Source organism: Athene noctua, chromosome 5 (assembly GCF_965140245.1).
Source record: "Athene noctua chromosome 5, bAthNoc1.hap1.1, whole genome shotgun sequence".
Lineage (NCBI taxonomy): Eukaryota > Metazoa > Chordata > Aves > Strigiformes > Strigidae > Athene > Athene noctua.
The window spans coordinates 7,458,658-7,483,299 of NC_134041.1; the positions used below are offsets into that span (position 1 = coordinate 7,458,658).

Consider the following 24,642-nt stretch of genomic DNA (forward strand, 5'->3'; position numbering starts at 1 on the left):
AAATCAATCTCAAGTAAACAAACATGCTGTCAGCTATTTCTCCCAGAAACAATCCACAGAGGAAAAAAAACCCAAAGTTAATTAAAGAGTGACTGGATTGCAGCTAGCCATCTGGCTGCCTGGGAGCAGAGGTTGCTTTGTGCACCTGGGGCTGAACAGGCTTTAAGGAAGTGTCAGCTAGACACTTGGGAAACATTTCCTTTGCCACGCTTAGCAGCAGGGAACAAAAGTGCAACAACCAAGAATGCTGCCATGTCCAGAATGTGCCCTCTGTCATCCTGGCATGTGGCGTTTAGGAGCCATCTACTTGACATGCACCTTCGTCCCCACGGCTGTTTGTTGCCATCATACCTAGCCTGTATCAAACTGCTAGTGAGCTTCATTCATTGTCCTCACTTACAGGTTGTGTAATGAGTAGCTCTGAAGTGAGATATTATTAAACCTGTATGAATACAAGGTCATATACCCTTGGAGGTGATGAAACTTTTCGTAACTTTGGCAAGAGGAGAGGCATTTGCATGTGCATTATGCTATTTATTTGCAGCTGACGCAGTATTATGCTTGATTGGGTTTGCCCAACTAGAAGAACCACTCCAGGGCTATTCCTTGACAACCGTGGCTGTAGGTGGATCAAAACATGATACTGAGGATGGAGATTCAGAAAGCAGTAAAGGGAGAATTACACCAAGCAGAACTCTATCCAGAGAGTGGGATACAAAGGGGAACTTCACTGCAAGTTCATGCTCATCTCAGAGAAAGCAAAGCCAAAAGATGAGGTTTATCTAAAAATTTGCTCCCCACTTCCAGACAGCTGTGTAAATTGTCTTTGGGACTAACTGGACAGGGGAGCTTACTGCCTGGAGGGAACCAGGAAACAATCATGAAAGTCTGTCAAAATGGTAACAGTCTCTTTGTCTCAGAACTATTTGGCACATTCACTCATTCCCCCTTTCTTCCTCCAAGAAATAGGTGCTGACTTGTTAAGCAGTTTAGTCAAATAAACTCAAGTTTGCTTTTCCTTTCAAAGTTTGTCTAGCGTAAGGAGTGGCTGCACACAGTTCCCAGGCCTGCCATTGTCCGGGGAGCACCACTCCTGCAAGAGGTGGTGATTCACTCCTGCAGCACCAGCCCGGTGCCACCATGTCAGTGTGCCCAGAGGAGGAGGAATCTCCACTGACAGCTGCCAGCCAGCTCCTGTGGCCTGTCACACACAGTGGGGACAGGGTCCAAGATTTGAGTGATCCTCTCCAGGCTGTGAGAAACGTCATGGCACAATTTTGTAATAGCTAAATCTGCAGCAGGTTCCTTCAATTAGGGACCCAAAAAAATAAAAAGAGAGAAACCCCAAACTTCCCCATTCATAACTACGCTGGAAACAGGGACTGGCTGGCCTGTGCTTACACATTCCAGATTCTGACTCAGAACAGCAAGAGAGGCTGTTACACACCACCCCGTGCTGGCGTCAGCTCAGGACAGGACAGGGTAGCTCATCAAGCAGCATCCAGGGACCAGGCAAGGCATGTCCCGGGTGTGGGATCACCGAGTAAGTGGGCGCTGTAAAAACAGTCGATAGTTTTTTGAGCTGCTCCCATGTTCTGCTTTCCTCTGACCAACGCAAATGTCTCCTCTTCCATTTCTTGTGTCCCTGCCATGATGTGGGGGATGAAGGGCAGAGAACTTCCTAGAGTTTTCCCCTTCTAGAAAAGGGCATGATCCCTTTGCTGCCTCTCCAAGCCAGGGCAAGGGAGTGAAGGCTCACCGGAGCTGCAGGAGGAGCTGGGGCAGGGCTGAAGGGGCAGGACAGTCTGGACTGAATTTGGTTAAGGCCGTAAATAACTGGTTGCTGGTTAGAGATCATTTGTTGAAATATACTAATTTTTGGGCCATTTTGCATATGCACAGTATGATGTAGGTAGACATGCTGCAGAAACACTAGTCGATAAGAACTGCAGATGTTCTCCCCACTTTTGAATGTGTTTCAGGACACAACATTAAATTTGTGTATTAAAGAAGCTGCTTTGGCAGCACGGTCAAATTTGGATGTCACTTTATTGTGTTGTTTCTAATATTACGAACAGTTTTCAAAATCACGTTTGTAAGGATTTTGGTGCATTGGCCCCGTTAAAGAAAATGAAATTCGTGCACATCTTGAGGACATAGCATGAGGCATACATGCTGTTTATTCCACACTGAGGTGAAGAAGCACCTGGGTGAGTGCTACCCACTCAAATAAAAGGGATTTTGTTTTCTCCTTATGGTTGGCATGTTTTCACCTAGCTTGCCTGGACAACAGCTGGTAATGAGCTGAAACCACTGCTCTGTGTGCAAACTGTGCTTCTTTGGGATGCAATTTTGTCTATGTATTCCCAATGCTTATTGTGAGCTTAGACAATGAGTCTCTTAGACTCAGGGTCATTAGTATCATTACTACTTACATCATCGCATACAACAGACCATCATCCTTGATTTAAATGCTTTGGCACTGCTCTTTAGTAGTAAATAAATCAATAAATAAAACACTGGTTTTATTTAAAGAAAATAAAAATAAAATATAAAAGAGAGAACTGAAAAGATTAAAATTGTTTCCTTAGATCAATTGCACTGTGTAACTTGAACGAGAGTTGTTGGGAGAGTAGTAGAATATGCACGTTGTGCTTGATATATGTGCTCGCATGACTGCTGTGAGAGAGTGAGATAGATTCATATGTCAGAAAACAAGATAAAGCAAAATATCTGCTCTTCCCTTCCTCCTCCGTGGTCTTGTGGGAGATCTCTCCTGTTCCAACATCTATAAATCTAAAATAATACAGATCCCTCTCACTGGAAGTTGTGTAAGCAACCCACAACTGTACAATGTTAAGTCCTGAAGGGGAAGGAGAGCTAACAATATTCACTCCATAAATTATAGAAATGTGGCTAAACAAAATGATAGACAGAAAGAACCACTACAAATTCCCTTGTCTCCTAATTACCTGGATGCATCCCTTCTTCTTTCAGTTAGCCCTGACTGAGAAAGGGCTTGCATATAAACACTGGCATTTCAAGGATGGCATGAAATCTGGAAAAGCCTTTAGAAATTAGCCTGAACAGTGTCTCTGGTGCTTGTGGTGGGATCATGGGATGTTAAATCGGGTGATCATCAAGCAGATGCCCAAGTGAGCCTAAGTTATAATGTGCCCTTTGCATCAAAGGTGTAGGTATCTGCCCATGACCATTTGCCTTCCACGTTGGTGCTTTGTAGGGCTGTTGGCTAGCAATGGTCTTCTAGATTGAGCATCGCTCAGCAGACAGAAGGCAAAGTATTATCACATTCACCACAGACACTGTGTTGGGTAGGGTGGAAGTCAAGTTTTAGAAAATTTAGAGATCACATTTCCCAGAGCAATCAGTGGATTGCAATAAGCTAAAAAGACTTTTGTAGTTGTCAAGCCTGTTAGACTGTCTTTGAAATAACCATTGCCATGAGCCTGGGATTTTGTTACGCTATGGATTATATCAAGTTGCTTACACAAAGCTGACACCTTGCTTAAGGCTTAAATCAGGGCCTGGCTTATACAACAATTTTAGTTGGGGTCTTGATGGCAAATAAACATTCTAGATGAGGGTAGAAAATCACTCTGATGCTGGCTAGAATTGTCTCCTGGACCACCTGGCAGATAGCTCTGGCTTGAATGAAATGGAGAAGCTGTATGGCATCTCTGATCTGCAGTGAGGTGCTCCTCGAAGCTTCTCTGCATCTCTCCTGTGATTGCTCCTAAAAAACACACCTTGGCTAGTTACATAGCACTATTGCTCTCTCTGGCTTTCTACGTTCTCACTATTCTTAACGGGTCAGCTGCCCTGGGGAAAATGTATCAATAAAAGCAATTTACAGACTCCTTTAAAGTGGCTGAACTGTTACAAAGCTAAAGCTTCTCCAAGGGCTGGTTGACCTACAAGCCAGTCCAGAGACGATTACTGAAGATCACCAGATGTGCAAAAAGCTTTTACAAGTAGACAAAGCAATCTCTGTCCTGTCTGGGCAGTGTCCAAGCTGAGTCAAAGTGCTGCCCACCAAACACGATAGCACACCACGAGACTTGGAGGAAAGGGAATGGTGCTTCTGGGGACACGGCAAGGTGCACCAGCACCTGCGCCCCCCAAATTTAGAGCCCTGAGTTCAGAGGTGGTCCCTGCTGACTGCTTAGCTAGGCAATGAGACAAGATAGGAAACCTGCAGTTCCCGGATCTTTAGTTGACTCTTGCTTCAGCCTCCCCTCGCAAGGAATCGTCCTCTCCCGGTGATGATCAAGAGCCTTGTCTTTGTACTTAAGCACTTGCTTAAAGCCTGACAGTGGGAAAAGGCGCTGCCATCTTTGCTGGCTGTTTGGGAAGCACATCATTAGTTATGTCAGAGACACGTTTAAAGGCCCATGACTTTGTTCGCTTTCTCTAGGGGATGAACTCTGAAAACTGTTTTGGTTTCCTGGCAAGGGAGAGGCTGCAATCAGGTCTCTGATGTTGAACTCGGGGTCTGTTTGTAGGATTATAAAGCCAACAGATTCTGCTGCAACCTCTTCATCAGATCACCTTCAGGAAAGCAACTTAGAGAGATCTCAGCCACCGCCTCATTTTTTTTGTCTTCTCACCAGCAGAGATGTAGTTCCTGATGCCACAGCCACCACTAGGCTTCAGAGTTAACGGTTCTACTGAAGTGAATTCCAGACTGCATAAAGAGTGCGACTCGAATGACAAATTAGGGTCGCACCTGGGACCGCGGTCCCTGCCACCGGGGCTCCAGGAACACCCGAGGTGATTCACATCCCGGGGGCGGAGGGCGGGCCCCGGGACGGGGCCCCCGGTGTGCTGGGGCCGCCTGCCTTCCCTTCTGCCATCCTTCCGCCGGCGGCCGGCGGGGAGCGGCGCCGCGCACGGCCGGGACACCCCCCTCAGCCCCCGCCGGGGCTCCCGCCCTCCGGCCCCGCCGCCGCTCCGCCCCCGGGGCCGCCCCAGGTGCCGGCGGGGGGGCGGCTCCCGCCACGCGAGCAGCGGCCGCGGGACCCGCACGGCTCGGCTCGGCTCGGCGCGGCGCTCCCGCTCCTCCGCCTCAGGTAAGAGCCGCGGGGCCGGGGGTCTTCTTCCCGCCGCGGTACGCGCCGTCGGGGCGCAGCCTTCCCCTCGAAAGTAACGGTGAGAGGGGACGGGCGCCGGGGCGTCACCCCCCCCCCCTCCCCCTTCCCCTCAGGCTCCCGCCGCGGGGCGGGAACCGCGCCTCGCCTCGCCCCACCACACCGTCCCCAAAAACTCTTGCCGCCCTCCTCAGCCCCGAGCGTCGCGGTTGTCCCCGGGCCGGGCGGGTGTCAGGAGGTGCCCCGGCCCCAAGTGGCCCCCGCGGGGCGGGCGTCGGTCCCCGGCCCCGGCAGGCGCCGACGGGCGGGATGGGTGCCCTGTGTCCCGGAGGTGTGGTGTGAAAGGCAGAGCCCCGGGAGCGGCGGGGAGGAGAAGGCGACGGCAGCTACATCTCTAAAATAAATATTTATCGGCAACGAGAGGTGATACAACACTGCTTTATCTTTGAAATATCCTGAGCGGCGCGGGGGGAGGCCGGAGACCGGGGCCTTCGCGGCTGTTTTCCAGCTGGTGCGTAACCTTTGTCAGGTCCTGCCACCCCGGGCGGTTGCTTTCTGCTCAGTTTGTTGCGGCACTTCAGCCCCAAAAAACCGTACGGCGGTAAAACGAACTGCCGGGAAACGCGGGGTTTTGTTTCTGTTGTTTCTGGTTTTGCTGCACTTTGAAGGGGAGAGCCGGGACTGCGCGGCCCCGCTGGGCGCTGGCGGCTGACCCCCCACCCGCGGGTGGGCTCCTCGCCGTGCAGGGGGCAGGACGGACTCGCAGCCTGGGTGGACACGGCCACGCCGCCCCGAAGCGAACCTGTTACACAGAGCCAAAACAAATCAGTCATTCCGATTTAATTCATGAAAAGTAAAAAACTCTCCAATTTTTCCAGTTTATGCTGCCACAATGATCTTTTTGCCGTGTGTTCTGAGACTCTGCGTTGTTTTTCTTCCCCGATGTCTTCTCTGTGCTCGCCAGCGGCAAGGCGGTGGCATCTGATGCGCGCGGTAGCATCGCGCTGTGGGGCCGCAGGTGATATTGCAAACACCAGCACAAGCGTTGCCACCTTTTCACCTCCCAAGGTTCTGTCTCCGTGATGTCCTTTCCTTCTTGCGACACAGGCAGGGGTATGTTTGTGCACTGCATCAAGTTGATCTGACCTAAATTAAGACTAACCTGACAAAAAAAAAAAAAAAAAGACCTAATCAAAACCAACTTCTAACCCCTGGGGTCAGGGGTTACTTTTAACCTGGATATTCCTGTGACCCGAGACAATATAAGACCGTGGCCTCGGAAGGAGGAAATTCATGGTTCTGTGCACTTCCTTGGTGATAAACCTGGTTTCAGCCTCTCCTGCTTTGTTCCTCATTGCTCACTTCTGACCCAGTGCTGCACTCTTAGCTATGCTAGTAACAGTTTGTGGGGCTTCATAGTAGCCTGGATTAGCTCTGGCTTCAAATAAACCTCCTCTTTTAAGTGGGTTTTTCCCTCCCTCTCCTTCCCAAGGTAAAAATGTCAGTAGAACTACAGTCTTGATCTGTGTATTTGAATCTGTACCCAGATCATGGGAGCACTGTATTGGATTATAGTGGGTACAAGATCAAATCCATATGCTGCTGTATGTATGTGTATAACTAAGAAGGTTTAATTTCCTGTTGTGCTCGCTATTATGGAAGCGGCTGTATATGCATTTACTGAGACCTTGGTGTGATCCCTGCTTTCAGAACTGTTTTATCAGGACAATTTGTAATATAAGTAAGAAGAGAGGAAAACAAATCAATCTTTAAATCAAGCTTCCTTTGCAATTTTGACAAAACTGTGCTGCCCTCCTTGCAGATTCAATACATTTTCAGGTAACAAACTCAGGAGACTTAGTAGCTTTAGGTTTTAATAGCAGTAGTTCTTGCTACATCTAGGTGTAGCAAAGCAATACATATAGTATTCATTAGCATACTAGTTGTCACTGTCATGTCATAGTCACGTCAGTTGACTTGCATGGTTTCAGATAGTTTTTCCCTACTTTCATTTTCATATGATCTGATGCAGCCCCAGATCAAAATGGGCAGTTCACAGCATCGTGTTTCAGGGTCTTGCATCACCTGGCTGGTCGTAGTGCCAGGGAAAGGCACTCACACCCACTTAACCCTCCCCAGTAAGTCCACGTCTGTTCTCTGTTTCTAGTTCAGCCCAAGGGAGTATTTTTTTTCTGAGGCAGTTCTCATTGAGACGCTAACATTGAGGAATGTCCTGCACTGGTGATTTCAGGTATGCTTCTTGCTGTTAAAATGTATCTTGTGCTTAAAGTTCTGCAATATTTAGTGAGCTAAAATTGGAACTGTGTGCTTAGCTTACTGCAGCATTGGTGGTATTTGATCTCTGAGGTAAGCAATAAGACTTCTCTTTGGAAGTACTAGACAATTAAAAAGTGGGAATTGTGAGGGTGCTTGTCCTAATCCCGGTTAGCAGGCGGTTTACTTTGCAGCATGGAGAATATCATAGCATAGAGAAACAAAATAATTTGTTCATCACAGATTTTCTGCTTGGAGGAGGAGGACAAAATGCAGCAAATTAAACTACTGTGCTGCAGAGGTATCCTGAGCTGGCCCTGTCTCCACGTGGTTCTGGTTTACAGGTGGTTACTAGAAGACAATACCAACCTCCAGTCACCTGATTTGGTCAAGACAGCAGCTTGCTTTTACCTGTAAATGAAAGGATTTAGACCTGGTGATGCAGAAAAACCTGTAACTTGTCTCCTGTGCACTGGTGGAGGGGTGTCTGCCTGAATCTCCGTATGGTGTGATTCCAGCTCCAGATAGTAGGAATTCCATCAGGTACCTGAACTCACCTTATCTTCCACCACCGTGGGAGGGCATGGTTACGGCTTTCTCCATGGAGGGCTGTATCCCGGCACAGAACATAGCTGTGCCCTGCCAGACAGCTGGGGAAGGATCAGCAGGGAGCTACACCTCTCTTCCTTGTAGCAGAGTTGTTACAGAGTTGTCTTATGTTTCTCTGGGTGTTTTAATATCACTGCTGCTTCGGTGTATTCAACAGTGAGATACTCAGAAGTATTTCACTATAGCCAGTTCATTCTCAGAGAAACCGTGGCAGAACTGCAAGGCAGGAGAGCAGATGAGAAGGGGACTGAAGTCTGTTACCTCAGTCATCGCTGCAATGTTTGTAACGGGAAGCAAGCTTTAATGATGGTAAGTTTTGTAATAGCAATCAACCTCTTCAGCTCGCACTGTTCTCTGGAGACAGCACTGGTTTCAGGGTCAGATTCAGCTGGCTGTTCCATAGGTCTAGAAACTGACTGGCTCCTGGGGTTCCCAAACTTGGTGGAATATTCAGGGAATTGCGGAAATCTCTTCATCTGCTCTTTAGGGCATAAGGCAGATGTAAAACTCTTGTTCCGTGCATCCTCTGGGAGAGAGCTCAGCTGGGTTCAGTTAGTGGCTACCCTTTATAAGGGGAAATCTTTGTACTGTTAAATATTTTTCTCTGTATCTCCTGGAGTAGCATGCTTGCCAACAGGCATGGAACTATGTGATGATAAAAGAGGTGCAATGAAAACACTCATAGAAGAGAGCTAAAAATGTGGGAAGTCTTATTTCTTTACATTTGTTGCTGTTGTAGAATGAGTGACTAATTCCTCCTTCCTGTGAGTTTTGTTGTGGGTCTAAAATGGACTAAAAGGATGTTGAACATCATGCAGGAAATGGGAGAGGCATGGCTCCAGACACAGAGGGACATTTGGCTTGAGGAAATCTTTCTAACAACAGTCCCAGCCTGCTGACTAACAAAATCGAGTTGTAAAGTTAGGGAGTTGATGGAAAAGGGATGATATCCTCAGGTTTTCGACTTTCATTCCACACTCAGCAAATTCTTTGAAGACTTTTTAAAGCCTGTGTTCCCAAATCTGAATGGGCAATAATAAATAACTGCCTACATTGTTTAGAGGTTTTTATCCTTCAGTGGTCATGCATATATCGAACTCATTTGAAGCATGTGAATTCTGGAACAAATCCACCACAAGCATCTTCTTGCAAAGACTTCTGGACTCATTAATAAATCAATTTTAGTTTTTGCTGTCAAGATTTAAATCAAGGCTTACATTTTTAAAGTAATAAAAATAGAATTAATTTTCCTTCTGTTTGCACTGTTGAATTATTATTGTTGTAGATCTATCAATTAGGTTATTCAGATGACACCTCAAAATCAAGTTCTGGACAGTACTTGATGTGTGTGCCAGAGGCTGTCATGGGGAGCAACAGCTGCGGAGGGGAGGGATGTGAGAACAGGAGGAAACATAACCGATGCTGAAAAACGGGCAAGAGCAAGGTGCTGTCTTGTTGCCAGATGAGGTGATTGTCCATTGTGTGAATCGTGAGAAAGGATTTGTCCTTGTTTGATCCACATTCTGTCCTGGAATAGGTAGCTGCAGCTTGTTATTTACAAAAGGTCTGAATTTGTCCACGTGTTTTGGCAGTCTCCACAAGGCAAGATAATGTAAGTCAAGATGACAAATGGTGGTTTACCCTTGTTTACTGGAGTGGAAATGCACCAGGGACAAAGTTGGCCTTTAGATTATATTAGTCATGAAAAAGAGGACTAAATTCTGTTATGTTTTTCTGCTCGAAATCTGGAATAACTATTACTTTAAGGCAGTTATTTTTGTATAGATGTGCTGTAAGTCGCAGACATTTCCACGTCCTATCTCAGTTTGCCTTTGCAGCACAGTAGACTTTGACCCAGGCTTTGTGCAGAACACCAGTGTATACAGATGTATTTCAGCTGCTCCTTGGTTCCATTTACCTTACTGCCTTTCTGCACAACAGGTATAATGATTCCTAGCTGAGGTTTTGCATCCACTTGTAGGATTTATCTAGAACTTTTACTTTAGATTAATCTAGATAACCTCCCTTTTAATAAATTTTAAACGGATGGCTCCAAATATCTGCTCTTATATTAATACCTGTCACTAACTCTAGCACTGCTTTTGTTCTCTTTGGGCGCTACAGGTCTTTGCCTTCAGTGAAGGAAGCTCAGACCTTCACACAGCAGCGTGGTCATGGTCTAACCTACCAATCCATTAGTTTCTTCCATAATATTCTCATTATCCATCTTTATCTTAAACATTGTAATCCTTTTGCTTCTACATTGCAGATTCAACAGTTCGACCACTCTCTTGATTAATATACTCACAGCAAAGCCTCCATCTGTCTTGTGGGTTATAGATCTAAATTGGTAACGATCACTTGCTTGCAATATTTATTACCATTTATTATATTTATGTTAATATTTATTATGTTAACTGCTCATACTTTGTTTTCTGCTTCTGATAAATCTCTCTTGTAGTACAGCATTTGTATGATTCCTTAAGGTCATGGCCTTGTTTCATTTATGGGCTTTATTCTTAAGACAGCATACATTTGCTGTAAAAAAAATTTCATTGCTTGATAAAAATCTGATTCAGGATTTAATTTAATTCCTGAGAAAGAAAAATAAAAACAACAAACCCACATTTTTTTTTCAGATGACAGAGCACATAACAGAGTGAGTTTTTATAATAGAAAATTGGCATAAAATTGTGAACTAGAATATTTTTAATGTAGATGCACTTTTAAAAAAGTTTTTGGAAAAAAACCCAAAACAACAAGGTATTAAATCTCGACATTAACACTGCATGTCAGTAATGTGTTTTATGGATTATTGCTAAGCTGCAAGTGTTAGAGATGAAGAAATGTTTTTGTTTAGTTACTTTTTTGTTTATTCCCTACCACATAACTTCTTGTATAGTTTTCATGGTCTTTTAGCATCTTCAGAGCTGTCTACAAGGCTCTTGTCTTACGTTTCTATAAGAGCCTTTGCATATGTGTGATCTGTTTGACTTTAGCACTATGTATGTTTGGTTTTTTTTTTTTTTTTTGAATCTTCTACTTTTAGTTAGCCTCATTATTTCTGCTTTTACTAAATGAGTATTTAATAATCTCTTTTTTCCCTCCCACACTCCTCAGTGCCTATGGGTAGCAAGGAGCCTAACAGGTACAGCTGTGTTTGTGACTGTGCCCCTTCTCTTGTTGGCTGCTGTTACCACTTATTCCTTCTAGACCAATAGTTGTTAACTTCTTTCTCAGTTTTTCTCTGTTGGCTGATCTTGAGCACTGGGACTCAGGAACAGTAAGATGGAAGTAAGAAAAAGGAAGTTTGGACTCTGAAATAAAGGAATGGTTTAACACTGATAGCTCTGTAAGGCAGTAAAATAGTGTACCAGGAGAAACAGCAGAGGCTCAGTTGCTGAACACACACAAAATGAGGCTGGACCCTGCCTGGAGTAGGATGCTATCATAAGATCCTTGACTTGTAGAAATACAGGGGTGCAGTTTCACCCCCATCTTCTCACCTGCCTAATAAAAGAAACGTGTGTGTGCTAGCTGCTGCTGTGAAACAGTTAGTCACTTTTAAATTGCCACTGGTCCTATATAACAGAAAACATATGTAACATGTAAAACATTTCCATTTTGGCTTTAAAAATAAAGCAGTGACAAATATTGAAAGATCTTTTTACTGTTAGAAATGCACAGAACTTGTAATATACGTAATACACAGGTTCATAACAAGTTGAAATTGCAGTTATGTCTTAGCGTGTAGTTAGAAGGATAAGTTCCATCAGTGTGACTGTGTTTCATGGTTAACCAAGGTGACTGACATCAGACAAGGAGACTCTTTTCCAAATTCAGGCTTCTTCCTCGCAATGTTGTGAAAGAGAATGGGATGTGGAAGCAGTCATGTCTGTGAACAAACCCATGCTAATACAGACGCCTCAACTTCTAAGGGTAACGATCAGATTTCTTCCTGTCTGTGAGAGGATAGGGAAGAGCAGCCCTCCATTAGTTTGTAGCCAAAACTGTAAGGGCTGGCAACACCTGAAGTCAGCTTTAGTTTTCTTCTGCGAATAAATGGATGGTAAGATATACCAGTTGATTTCTAGCCAGCACCATCACCTTTAGATGGTTCGTGTGCTGCTTTTCACAGAAGTTGTCTGTAGACTGTAAATACTGCAGAACAGGGGCAGCAGTGACCACTTCTAGTGATTTGTAAGAGCGGTAACACTGATGGTTTGTGCTGCACTACAAACCAGTTTGATTCTTCACTGTGATGTTGCTCACAAATTAAAAAGCACAGCTGCGTGAAGAATCTGTATGACACATTTCAGTGAGTACTGAAAGCAGCAAAGGCTGGTTTCCCATGGAGGTGTCTTAGGGTGATAGGCTTGTTTTTTTGAAACTTCATTAGAGCAAATCAGAAAATAAAGGCAGGAGAGCCACCTTGACTGAGGAACATATTCTTTGGTGGCTAATAAGCTCTGATTAAGATTTTATTGCTTTAGAGCATTTGTAGCATCCTCCTCCTATGTGGTTTCTTTGTCTAATAAAAGACGAGCTCACACTGCAGGCTTTTTCCTCAATAGGGAAATTATAAGGTATCTCATAGCTACATAACTGCCTATTCTCACAAAACTAGTTGGAAGTGGACGTGTTTGAGACCTTGTTCCCATTGCTAAAGCATATGGGGAAAACAGGTTGTCAGTATTAGTATGCTCTTAGCTACAAAGAAGTGGACTACCTAGGTAAAGAACTGAAAGATGCAAGGTTTCATACTGAAGTGTTCCTAAGGACAGTCTGATTGGCAGCTTTTTCTTCTGTGTAATGGGTTTTCTGTAATGTAGCTAAATCTTTCCTGTATAGGTATTTTCTTGAGGATTATTCCAAGGCAGTCAAAATGGAAAGTCACAAGCTTCTCTTTTGTACTCTGTGTGCTGGTCTCATTTGAATTGGTCTTCTGTAACAAAACCCTAGTTAGTCTGCATGTCCTGGTAAAACAGCAGAGATGCTAGAGTCGCCCCAAGCAAAGAGCATATGTAGCATATGTGTCAGGGGGTTACACTGCCGGCTAAACATCAGTCCACCAAGGAGAGAATAAAATCCTCTGGGAGCAATGGCTGCATGAGATGTTCTGACAAGTTGGGCAGACAAGAGCTGCCCGACATCGATGTATTGTCACCTTTTCCCTCCTGCTGAGGCTGAATCTCCACCAGGTGCGGAGGGCGTGCAGGAGATGTGATTTTTGTGGACCTTTCAGTAGCATAGCAACTGCCATCGCTTCCCACCACTTGGGCCCCTCTGCTTAGCTCCCTCAGCAGTGCTGGATCGGGAACTGAAACAACTTTAAAAACAGCCCTGCAAAACAGAAGTTGTAGGAGGATTTATTTTTAACTGGGATCTCTCTGTTCTCTGAACCAGCTCTCTGCGTGGTCTTCAGGACTGACATAACTAGGGAGCGCTTGGAGCAGGGATGGGACAACAAGTGGGGAAGAGGAAGGGAGGGGAGGAGAATTGGGAGAGAGGTCTGCTGGTTCCTGGCTTCAGGATTCAAGTGCAAATTCAGGGGCAGCCCTGTGAACACTTTCAGCCCAAACGCTGGTGGAGTACAGCTTCAGTAATGATCTACAATCGGAGGAGTAATCAGTAATTAGCACTGAAGTCCTTTTGGTTTCACTCTATTGACCAGAGGAGGGGGAAGGAAAAAGTCAAATTTAAGCAAGGGGATGGAATTTCCTTTGAAATTTTTTGTGCTTCGATGCTGCCTCTAATGATTCAAGGAGCTGGCCTGCAGCATCTTCAGTGTAGCACAGTGGCACGCACAGGCCAGTGAGTGTTGTGCTTCTATGACAACAGCCCCACGTTCTGTACAAGTATCATTTGATCTTATTTTCTGCATTGTGCTTCTAACAAAGCTGCTCTAGCTGGCCGCATTCTGTAATTGCTTTTTAACTGAGATCTGAAAGTCACATTTGTAGCCAGGTATACTTTTGATTATAGCAATCTAGGGGGGTTAATAGAAGCAGCAGTGTTTCATTTGAAAGATCAGTTTGGAGTGTGTGGACGGATTCTGTGAAGGCAGGGATAGAAAGAAAATATTGATTCCTCTATGATCAGTGGAATATTTCTTTGTTAAAGGTCTGACTCCAATTCTTTACATGACCAGGCTTCAAGTTGATGAGGGCATCTGACTTTTTTCAAGCCTTTGTGAGTGGAATGGAGAGGTAGAGATTTTTAGTTCTTTTTTCCTTTAGTAAGTGCACATGTGTTCTCAGGGGCATTTGTGGAAGTTATGTATGTGTATGAGGAAGATAAATGACTCAAATAGACAACTTCTTACTGTCTTCCAGCTTGGTGATGGTACAAATCAACCAATCATCTGGATTCATAATTTTTTGCAGCCGAGATTTCTAACATTCGAACTGAGGCGGTGGGTGCCTTGGCCTGAGTGTGTGTGTGTAAGTCAGTTGGATGTTGAATTTTCCATTTGAGAAATTCCTGTTAAGAATCACAAGGCATGAGTAGAAGAGCTCTTTTCTGATACACTGGTGGGAAGGAAATTTGTACTTGGGTTTTCTGGAGTGCTTGCAAAGGACTGTAGTGTTACTGAATAGCAGCTGAATTTCAGAAGAGTCTGTGTCAGAATTGTGTTGTATCCTACAGAGAATTACTTGTGGGAAGATTTTACTGCATTCAGTGCAGCTGTTGACTATTGAGCTATGGATAAAGTTCTTCAGAAACTGTCCTTGTTAATGCAGTCTGTGAATGAAATGTCTGCTGCACCAGCTCTTTTCTGTGTGAAAAAGTTGCACGTGTTTAGTCAGAGATAAACCATCATGCATATTTTACTGAAATTTAAACTGGGTTGGTTTTGGTTTGTTTCCCCTCTGTTGGGAATTTAAGTTAAACTGTTGTCATCCCAATTTAAATTGCCTTTGGACAGCATTTTGGTTTATAGCTGTTTAACTTCAGTGAGTTTTGAGCTGTGTGTTTTGTTTTGTTTCAGTGGGTGAGTGAAGTCCTGTGCACAGGTGAGATTTGCTAAGAAGGAAAGTATTTGGGCACATGGTAGACGTTGGTGGGAGTTTTATTCCCAAAGATGTCAATGAATCTGAATTGAGGGTTTGGATCTTTGGCTGCTAAGAGAAGAGACTCTGGTCTCCACTCAGGGCTTTCTGACACTGCACACAGTAGCAGGAGTCCTAGTTTGGTGGATGAGTAAACTGCTGATCAGACCTATGCTGTCATTGCCCCAATTTGCACAACCCCCTGACTGGTTTTAAGGAGCCAAGATCTTTGCTTCTTTGATGTGGAGTAGATTTTGAAATGGCATTACAGATGAAAAGTGTGGTATATCTGTTAAAAGGTAAATTTTCCTTTTTTTCCTCTCCGTAGTAATTTGGTCTATGTAGTTGTCTTCTGCTCTGTACAAACAGATAAAAAGGGACTTGCCTTCTCCCATGGAATGTCTGAGCTGCATATGTTAAAGCAGCTCAGTGAGCTCCACCCATCTTGATATTTCAGACTCTGCAGTTGTTTTTTTGGTTACTGAATCCAGTTCAGGGTCACAGGAGAAGGAGGGATCTCTGAGGCTGCATCTTTGCCCCTCCCCATCCCACTAACATCCTCAACTCTTATTTCCCCCATATCAAAAGGGATAATTTATCCTTTCCAAATGCTACCTCCAGCCCCACTGAGCCCTCATGTTTTATGCAACTGCTGTTTATTTTAATTGCAGTCTTGAGAGTAGATAGGTGTTGGATGGATTCAGTTTTCAGCTGAAATTCCTGGTGTTTCATCTTCTCCCATGGCTTTTTTTTTTCTTCTGTAAATGTTGAGGACAGAACTTTTCTAAGGATGAAATGGTGGTGGTGCATGTGCTGGAAATGCACATTTTCCCTAGTAGTCATAAAAGGAATTATTTAGGTTTACCTGCCTTGGAGGCTGTTTAATGAATTGCATAGTTGGATGCACTGTCAAAGATTTTAGTTCTTGGTTGCAGCACTCCAGTTTATTTGAGCAACAGAAGTGCCACCCTGCCAGGGGAGTAAAGAATGCTGTTTCCCCACTAGTTATTTGAACAATCTGCAGTAGCCATCTGTTACTCTTTTCAACACAAAGTGGTGCAACAGGTGTATTTCTTGGGTTTGGTACTCTTACCAGTACAAGTGGATAATAGAAATGTAAAGCCAGGATTTAAAAGCAGATTTCAAGGTGTGATCCTCTTTATTAAGCAAATGTAGTGGTTATGATATTAGAATGAAGAGAGATAAACTAAACATATGGTACACAGTTTAGGAAAACAAATGATGAACTGCTCTTAAATCTGTTCTTTTTCAATATTTGTCATTTTCTTAGATGGCTTCAGTAACAGATGCCAGATACAGGCAGAAAGATACTTCAGATCAAAATTTTGATTACATGTTCAAACTCCTGATCATTGGCAACAGCAGCGTGGGCAAAACATCCTTCCTCTTCAGATACGCCGATGACACTTTCACACCAGCCTTCGTTAGCACAGTAGGAATTGACTTCAAAGTGAAAACAGTTTATAGAAATGACAAGCGGGTGAAACTGCAGATTTGGGTAAGTGCCAGTGTTTTTACAAATCCTTTATATTAAACCCAGCAAAGATATGATGGTAAAAAATAGCTTGTTTGGAAGTAGATTTTTGAATTAATACAGAATTTGATTGTTCATAAGTTTTGTGTGGCTTTATCATTTGTACCCCTGCAGTATAGCTGAGTAAGTTCCCTTTGTATTACTGTCTCACTCAACTAGTGGGACTCCTGTTATGGTCTTAAGCAGCTGCTCTATGTTCTTAGCAGTCAGTGAACTATTAAACTGCAGCAAACCCCAAGCAGGTCTGGAGCCCTTTAGTAGCCACCTCTTTTTGAGTGAGCACTAGTAGGTGAAGAAATTCAGTGAGCACTTAATGAGTGAACCCTAGGCATAGATTCTACTAGCAGCTTATGTCCTCCACGTAAGATACTTGTATCTTCCTACAACTTCTGTGCCCACTCATCAGTGCCAAGCCAGTTCACTTCATCCATCCAGGATTCTTCAGGGGAAGACAGAGGTATGCTTCAAACCATCTCTGCTGACACAACTTCTTGGTAAATCAAATGGGGAGAGAACTTGTGCAGGTAAGATGGAGGGTCCCTCTGCTCAAACACCTGGTCATGGGACATTTTCAGCCTTTTTGAATTACAGCATCCTACCTTGTTGGTTTTTTTTTTTTTTAAAAAAAAGAGTTCTTGAGCTGCAAGTAATTGTGTCAGTAGCTTATGATATTCCTTTTTATGGCAAGCAAGTGCTTTGTTTTATTCTACTTGCTGGCAAATGACTTAAATCCTACAGTGCAAGTGCAATTTATTCTGATGGTGCTTAAACCCTCTGCGTCCCAGTGAATTACTTGGCGTGTTTAAAAAGCCTAGGCTCAGATTACTTAAAGTACCATGGGGCTCTAGCTGAAAGGCCAGTTTGAACAATTTGTCTGCCTTGCATAAAAGATCTCAAATAGAAGTTATGAGACTTACATTCTCTTAAACAATTTCAAAGGGGTTAGTTCACTGACTCAAAGTAGCTGTCTACTTAGTTGTTTCTCCCACAAGTTAAAATTCAGGCTTGAAGATGAGTTGAAACTGTGTAGCTTTGCTACCCAGACCCTGCCCCAGCTATTATACAAGCATAGTCTAATTGATCTATATACACTTGATTTATAGTTAATCTTTAATTATTGCTTTTAAATGTATTTAATGTATTATTGCATTTAATAGTAATCACATTTTTTAATGTGATGGTCTTGAAGAGTCACAGTAAAATAGAATCTGAAATGAGGAACTTTTTTTTTTTTTTAACTGCAACAATATGATTAATTTTATTTCTGAGTTGCTGGGTACAATGTACAACAAATTATTTAATAAAATGTCATCTTTGTGTCGCAAACCTCTGGCATTAAAACTAATGTAGATAACCTGGCATGAAACTGTTTGATTTAATTTAGGGTTTAGGTAATAGGAATGTTTGGACTTCAAGCCCCATAAGTAACTAAAGACAATTTCCATCTGTTTTGTCTTTCTTAATCTTGGAACATGAAATTCACTAATAAGTTGTGTAAAAGCAGGACAGAAAGCACCATGAAATATTTGGGTTTTTTGCAAAGATACTGGGATTAAAATTAATTAAGCACTAGTTTTAATTAAATGTTTGTAGGCTTTGGAGGGAAAAAGGTTTTAATAACCTTAAACTTCTTATGAAAAGAGATGTCAGGTGGATTCCTCAGAGGGTGCTATCTATAGGACCTGTAATGTTGGAGTTACCAACAACACTGTTGATTTAAAATTTATTTTCAATAAAAGGTTTATGTAAGTGTTTGACAGTTTCTAGAGTGACTTGTGCTTTTTTCTTCTCTCTTTCTGTGCTCTTTGCATGCTTCCCTGCTGTGAGTCATGATTTAAGGACCTTAACAAAAACATTAAGTGTGTACCTCTATAAAAAACACAGTATTTGAACTTGTTTGCCTCCTGCCTGTCCTGAGATTAAACTTGTTATTTTGATGTACAGAGTACATTTAGTAGTAGTGGAGGTCATTAGCATACCAAAACTATGTGTTCTTGTGTGTAGGAAGGAAGAGTTTTCTTACCAACCTGTCTTCCAATTATTTTTTAAAATGATTTACAGCCCCTGTTGAGTTTCTGTGAGTGTGGGACCCTGTGGCTCCATTGAATGCTTTGCTTTTACTTACAACTTTCTAGCTAGTTGACTTTTTTTTAATTATGCTCCCCCTAAACTCGATGTTAATTCGTACCTGAATCACGTTTAATGTGAAACTAATAAGTGAAGAAGGAGAAGGTACAAGCATTTAAATTAATTACTTCAAATGTCTTTATAAAATCCAGAGAGGAGCACTTCTAGAAACATCGAATGTTCTCTGTTCTGCGGAGCCAGGTCTCTTTCATTTCATGGGTGCTTGTGGAGCTCTTAAGTGTATGCAGCTGTGGCAGACTGGAGGTGCTCAAGGTCTGTGCACAAATAACCTTTTGTGTCCTGCAAATCTCAAGGTGGGGTGAAGTTCCTACTGCTGTGCTGTTATCCAGAGAGATCAGCGGGACTTTCTACATTGACTTTGCCTGTGTTGAACAGAAGAACACAGTATTTGGGCATAAGACTCCAGCTACAAAATGCGCATTGGGGTTTTTTAAAACTAAGAAAAATTCACAAGTGCCAAGCAGCTGCACATAAAGGCTAACAGTGTGTTGCTGTATCAGTAAATGTCTTTCTGGCCTGTCTTGTGGTTAATATCTCCCGTAGGAATTGATAATAATTTTTAAACTAGAGATCTAGCTTTTGTGTTTGTGCTGAGTTAGAGGAAGTTAGTATTTTGTGAATCAAGATTTGACAAGCTGTCAAATGTAATGATCAAAAAAGACTTCTGCTCTGTTTTATTTTGATGTCATTAGTGGGCCTTTTGCTTTGTTGGCATTAACACCTCAGTCACACCAATTGATATTTTAATAAAGAGTCCTATCAGTTGTGCTAGTGACCTAGCAGTCTGGGAAATGCTCTGTTTTGAAAGATGTGAAAGGAGTATCTCTTGAGTTTGAGAGGATTGGGACATAGCAAAGATATTAATGGGTTTTTTACGGTTGAATCATAGCTCTGCTGTTAGAGAACAAAATTTAAAATGGTCTGGAGAGGGGTCATGTGAAATAATGTTTTGTAGGTTTCTTGGTTTGGTTTTGTTTTGTTTTCTTTAAAGAACTCCAAGATCAGTTGACTGTGTTTTAATTTCAAGTCTTTTCTGTCTTGTTTAGGAATGTTGGCTCTATATAAATAGAATAAATTACCTTTACTGAGAAAGTTCATTTTGTAGTTGGATGAGGTTTGGTAATTTGAACATTTCTAATTTAAAACATTACTTAGGTAAATCTATTCCTATATTATGTAGATATTCTAATATCTACAGAAATGTTATTTTTGGATTAGAATTTTTTTATGTCACTGCCATCGGTAATAATACATTATATGAAAGTATCTCCCTTATATTTGTTAGGAGCCAGTTTATAATATCTCCCTGCGTTTGGGGTGTCCATGTGGATTATTTCTTTCTTGACCAACAGTTTTTTATTCCCAGAGTTGCTAATTAGTGATTACTGAAGGAAAGCTATTATATTTTCAGCTAGGTATGGTTTTTATTATAAATAAATCTCAAAGGTAACATTATTATATTCTTCGCAAATGCATACAGTTTATACTTACTGCTGTGTTCAGGTTGCCTAGCAGCTAGAGAAGGCTACTTTGTCCAGATCCAGATGGAAGCATGGTGAATTAATAAAAGTGATTTGGGTTTTAGGTGAGAGCAGTGTGAGACGTCTTTTTGTTTTTTCCCTTCTTCTGTTTATTTGTGCTTCTATTGGTGGTAAGTAATAATAACAGCAGAACTCTTGAGCAACTTAGCACTGAGATTAAAAGCTGAGGGGCAAACTCTGGTCCTTCAGGCTGGCCCGGTCTAGGTTAATTCCATGAGCATTTTGGGTAGTAACACAAATTTATTGATGGAAAATCACTGTTTAGGTCAAAACACTTGCACACCACAACACTTTGCACACCACTCAATATGTATTTTGTGTGAGGAATTTCGTTACAGTTCCGTTATACTTCTGTACAGCACCCTACACAATGGAGTCTCATTTTTGTTGCACATACTACACATAACACACAAACATATATATGATTAATAATAAGTATAACTAAATACAGGTTTTGGCAGCTGATCTTACAGTCAAAACTACTTTCAACCCCCCTTTTTAAAGTCGAATAGAGGTTAAATTTAACTTCAGGTTAAAAGGCAAAAAGGATGTGATGTTCAGATGGAGACAGCATATTTAGACTGCAGTATGATTTTTCTTTTAAGGTGCTGCTTATCAGATTTAAACTGCTAGGATAAGTACAGCTTTTTCTTTCCCAGTAACAAAAATATTTCCTTGGTTTAACTGCTGAAACCTGTAGGGGTCTGAGATTAGCTGTAGTGGATGTCTGAAACACGTGTCACAGCTTTCAGGCACAGCTGGGAAGAGGATGCAAAGCAACATCACTCTGGTTTTGTGGCAAGTATCTTTACAAACCGAAATATGAGAACTGCTAATTATGCTGAGTGGCAGTTACCATTACAAAACAAAACAAGTGTAAACCAAAATAAAACCCAAGCTGTGTAGCCATCCAGAAGGCAAATATGCAGTGTGTTTAACATTTTTTTGTATCAGTTGTTGCCTGGATGACAGGATGTTACTGTGCAGCTCGCCTCATAGGGAAGGCATTAAAAGAAGTAACACTGGTAACTAAGTTCGGTTTGTTGGTTGGTTTTGTTTTTTTTTTTTTTTCATTTAAAGGAGGTAAAATTAGAACTCCATCATACTTGATTGTAAATTTTAATTGCACACTTAACCAGAAGCTAATCATGGATTTCAGATGAGAGAATCATCTATTCCCCTGGCATCCCATTCCTATCACGTTTTTGCTAAGTTCCTTATAAGCACTGACTTTAAACTTGAATGCTTGTACAAAACTTATTTCTAAAAAAAAGAGATAATAAAGGTTCTATAATTTAATATATAGATGCAATAGTGGTGGATGTCTCTAAAGGCCTAATGGGCCTGATTCAGCTCAGTAGATTCACAGCTATTGTGAAATCCTCTGATTTGCTGTTTAGACAAAGAATTAAAGTGTACAAAGTCATAATAGTGAAAAGAACGGGTTGATCCTTGTAAGAGAGACAAGATTTACATCTTATTTGCAGCAATGAGGACTTACTGGGTCCCAGGAATGAAAATCATCAGAGGTGAACAGACATAAAGCACTACTGATGTTAAAACGCAATGCAAAATATTTGACTGGAGAAGAGATACAGTAACAGTGTCCGTAATTCAATTCCAAAGTCTTGGTTATATCTCAAGTAATAATACTCCTGCTTTGGGATGAAATTGGTGCTCATGCTGCTCCGAGTGGTCTTTAAGGTTCGAGTTGCAAGGGTGGTACAAGGGAGAGAAATAAAAACTCAAACATAAAACCCTGGGTGGTTAGTTACTCCACTCACTACTGAATTTATTTAACAGCCTAAGCTTGCTGAGCAGGGCATTCCCGTGTTTGCAGTTAAACAGTTGACATGGAAGGTTTATTTCTGTTTGTATTTAATCACCTCAATCCCATTTCAATCTCATTATAAGTCTACATTACAGTGAAGGCCAAATTCAACTTCAGTCTAAACTCTGTGTAACTGCTGGAGTTATTCCTGCTTACAGTACTGGATTTACTTGCACTGCAAGGTGTAGTATCTCTCTTTGTGCAACATATTTGCAGAGTTACTACTGTTTTCCCTTGTTTTGTGCATTTCCGTGAAATGAAAAAATCTACAATATTGCATTCAGAAGTACCAGGCTGTATCCAGGTGCAGGGTTGAGTGTATTTGTGTTAGTTGATAAAGAGCTGCTGATAGTTCAAAGGTTTGGACCTTTTCTAGAGAAAATGAGCCAATGTTAACTGGTTGTCCAGTAGGAGAAAAGCTGTATGTGGTAAATTTCAAGGGAAATTCTTCAGTTGATATAGTAAGACAATTAAGCTTTGAAAGGACAAATGGGTTTCTGGCCTCCTGACATTTTGCATTTAATGCTTTTTACAGCAGAAATTCAGAATAGATGTTTTGTAATCATTTTACATAAGGTCTTAGACTCATGTGCCTCAAAATATTTCCTTGTTGTCTTATCAGAATCACCCTTACTGTGATTTTATTTCACAATGTTGTCTTCTGCATAATGACTGTGTATATTCTATGTTTAAATATGCTTGGTAACATTGTGATCAGTTACGAGATAATAGTGGGAGGAACTGATAGTTCTCATGGTATTTGCCTCAAGTGAGCACGTACTTAAACTGTGTCATAAATTTTTGGTCAACTGAGAAAAATATAACTATTTATTGAGCTTATTCACATTTATAACTTTCATGCCTTGTGCTGTCTACTGCAGTGTCATGTTTATGCAACGCTTAAGAGTGAGCTGAATGGATGATTTTAGAGATAAAAACAGGAACCTGAGACCACGAAACCTGGTTTTCAGATGTGAGAAATCGTACCCTGTAGCACAACTGGAGTACCCAGGAGTTTAGCAGTGGGTACTCTGTAGTTTATTTAATGTTGCCTAGCCATTTAAGGTCATCTTTATTCATTAAACAGTATGAACTAAGCTCCCAGATGTTGGGCACTGATTTTCAGTATTTCTGTTGGCAAGGCTATTTTCAGTCATGTGGAGGGAAGGTCATATGAGTATCCCTGAAGCACCTTTTGATTTGTTAGAGAGGCAAATGAGTGTTGATCCTTCTAGCACAGGGAAAATGGTGACGTTATACCCTGTCCACAACATAAAATCATCTGTGGGCTGGTTGTTCTTTTTTTTTCTTTTAATAACCAGGTCCCCAAAATGACCTCTTGTCTGGTTATTGCAGTTAATTGTGCTGAAGCTGCAGTGTAACCAAGTGTGCTCAGAGATCCACCTGACTGCTGTGTGTAGTTCTGTTGGAGGGCAGCAGTGTTGGACTCTGTGGACATGTATGGTGCCGACAGAAGGAAACACTGGTGAGAAGCATCAGAAACTGGACAAAAACACAGCATGCTCCTGCAGTGTGGAGAGCTGGGAGGCCTATGGCTTGCTGGTTAGGTTCTCCCATCTGCAGAACAACGTAACATTTACCAGGAGACACTGATCTCCCTTAGATTTCTGGTGAGCTGTACTGGCTGCCCAGCAAAAATTAATGAGTGGCAAAGTGGGAAACACATAAATCCTGTTTGGGGATATATAGATCCTTCAATAGCAGTTTAGCACCTTGCATTTTATAGTCAGGGCCACTGCAGCCCCAACTGTATCCTAGGCATCCTAGTGAATCCTCCTCTATTTCTGGCACAGTCCAGGCTTTGCTGTGTTGCTAAGATGTTCCTCCTTCCCAATGGAGCTGCTGGTCCCAAGTGTTTTATCTAGCTCACACGTGGCATCCTGTGCTTCTGTTCTGCACTTTCATCTTGTTTGAAAAGTTCTCTACTTTTTTTCATTTTGCTTCACATCCATTTCTTTGCTAACCGTATATCAGATACTCACTACTTTGCGACTAAGTTGTGTTAAAAACTGAAACTGGAGGTGGCAAGAGTGTTCGAAACTTGAGGGGAGGAGATGTAAGTGGAGCAGATAAATGCACTACATTATGAGCTGCTGTGCTTTATTAACTGAAATAACTTCACATGGTGTAAGACTCAAGTGACTAAACTTTGTGTATTGCTTAAAGAAAGCTCAATAGTGGTATTTTCTCAGCCAGATTCTGGCTGGCTAGTCACTCTGACAAACTGATACCAACATCTGTACCAGTGCTAGAGGGTAAAGTCATGGAGAGAGAGCAGTGTGTGTAGATACCTGTGTACACATATGCTACTGATGTCTATCAGGTGCCACTGTCTGCTTTTCTTGTAGCCAGAGCAATAAAATAGAACGCACAGGGGATCTGTGCATAGGATGTTTACTAGGCAGGGTATTCACCCTAATGCTGTTTTTGCTTTTTTGTGTGCTTACTCAAAGATCCATCTGCTGCTTCTTTTCCTTTGGTCCCAACATCAGTGATAATGCTG

The 24,642-nt window shown here is 42.2% G+C and overlaps 1 protein-coding gene across 2 annotated transcripts in view; it reads left to right on the plus strand.

The window, feature by feature from the left end:
- Nucleotides 1–5,020: 5,020 nt before the first annotated feature.
- RAB3B (RAB3B, member RAS oncogene family) overlaps nt 5,021–24,642 on the plus strand; it is a 59,425-nt gene continuing 39,803 nt past the window's right edge. Inside the window, exons 1-2 of one of the 2 annotated variants that reach the window (XM_074906217.1) lie at nt 5,021–5,090; nt 16,335–16,562. In XM_074906217.1, the coding sequence (XP_074762318.1) occupies nt 16,335–16,562 (228 nt within the window). In that variant the 5' untranslated portion in view covers nt 5,021–5,090. Of the gene's footprint in view, nt 5,091–10,326; nt 10,342–16,334; nt 16,563–24,642 lie in introns of those variants that run through there. The other variant, XM_074906218.1, reaches the window with a different exon arrangement.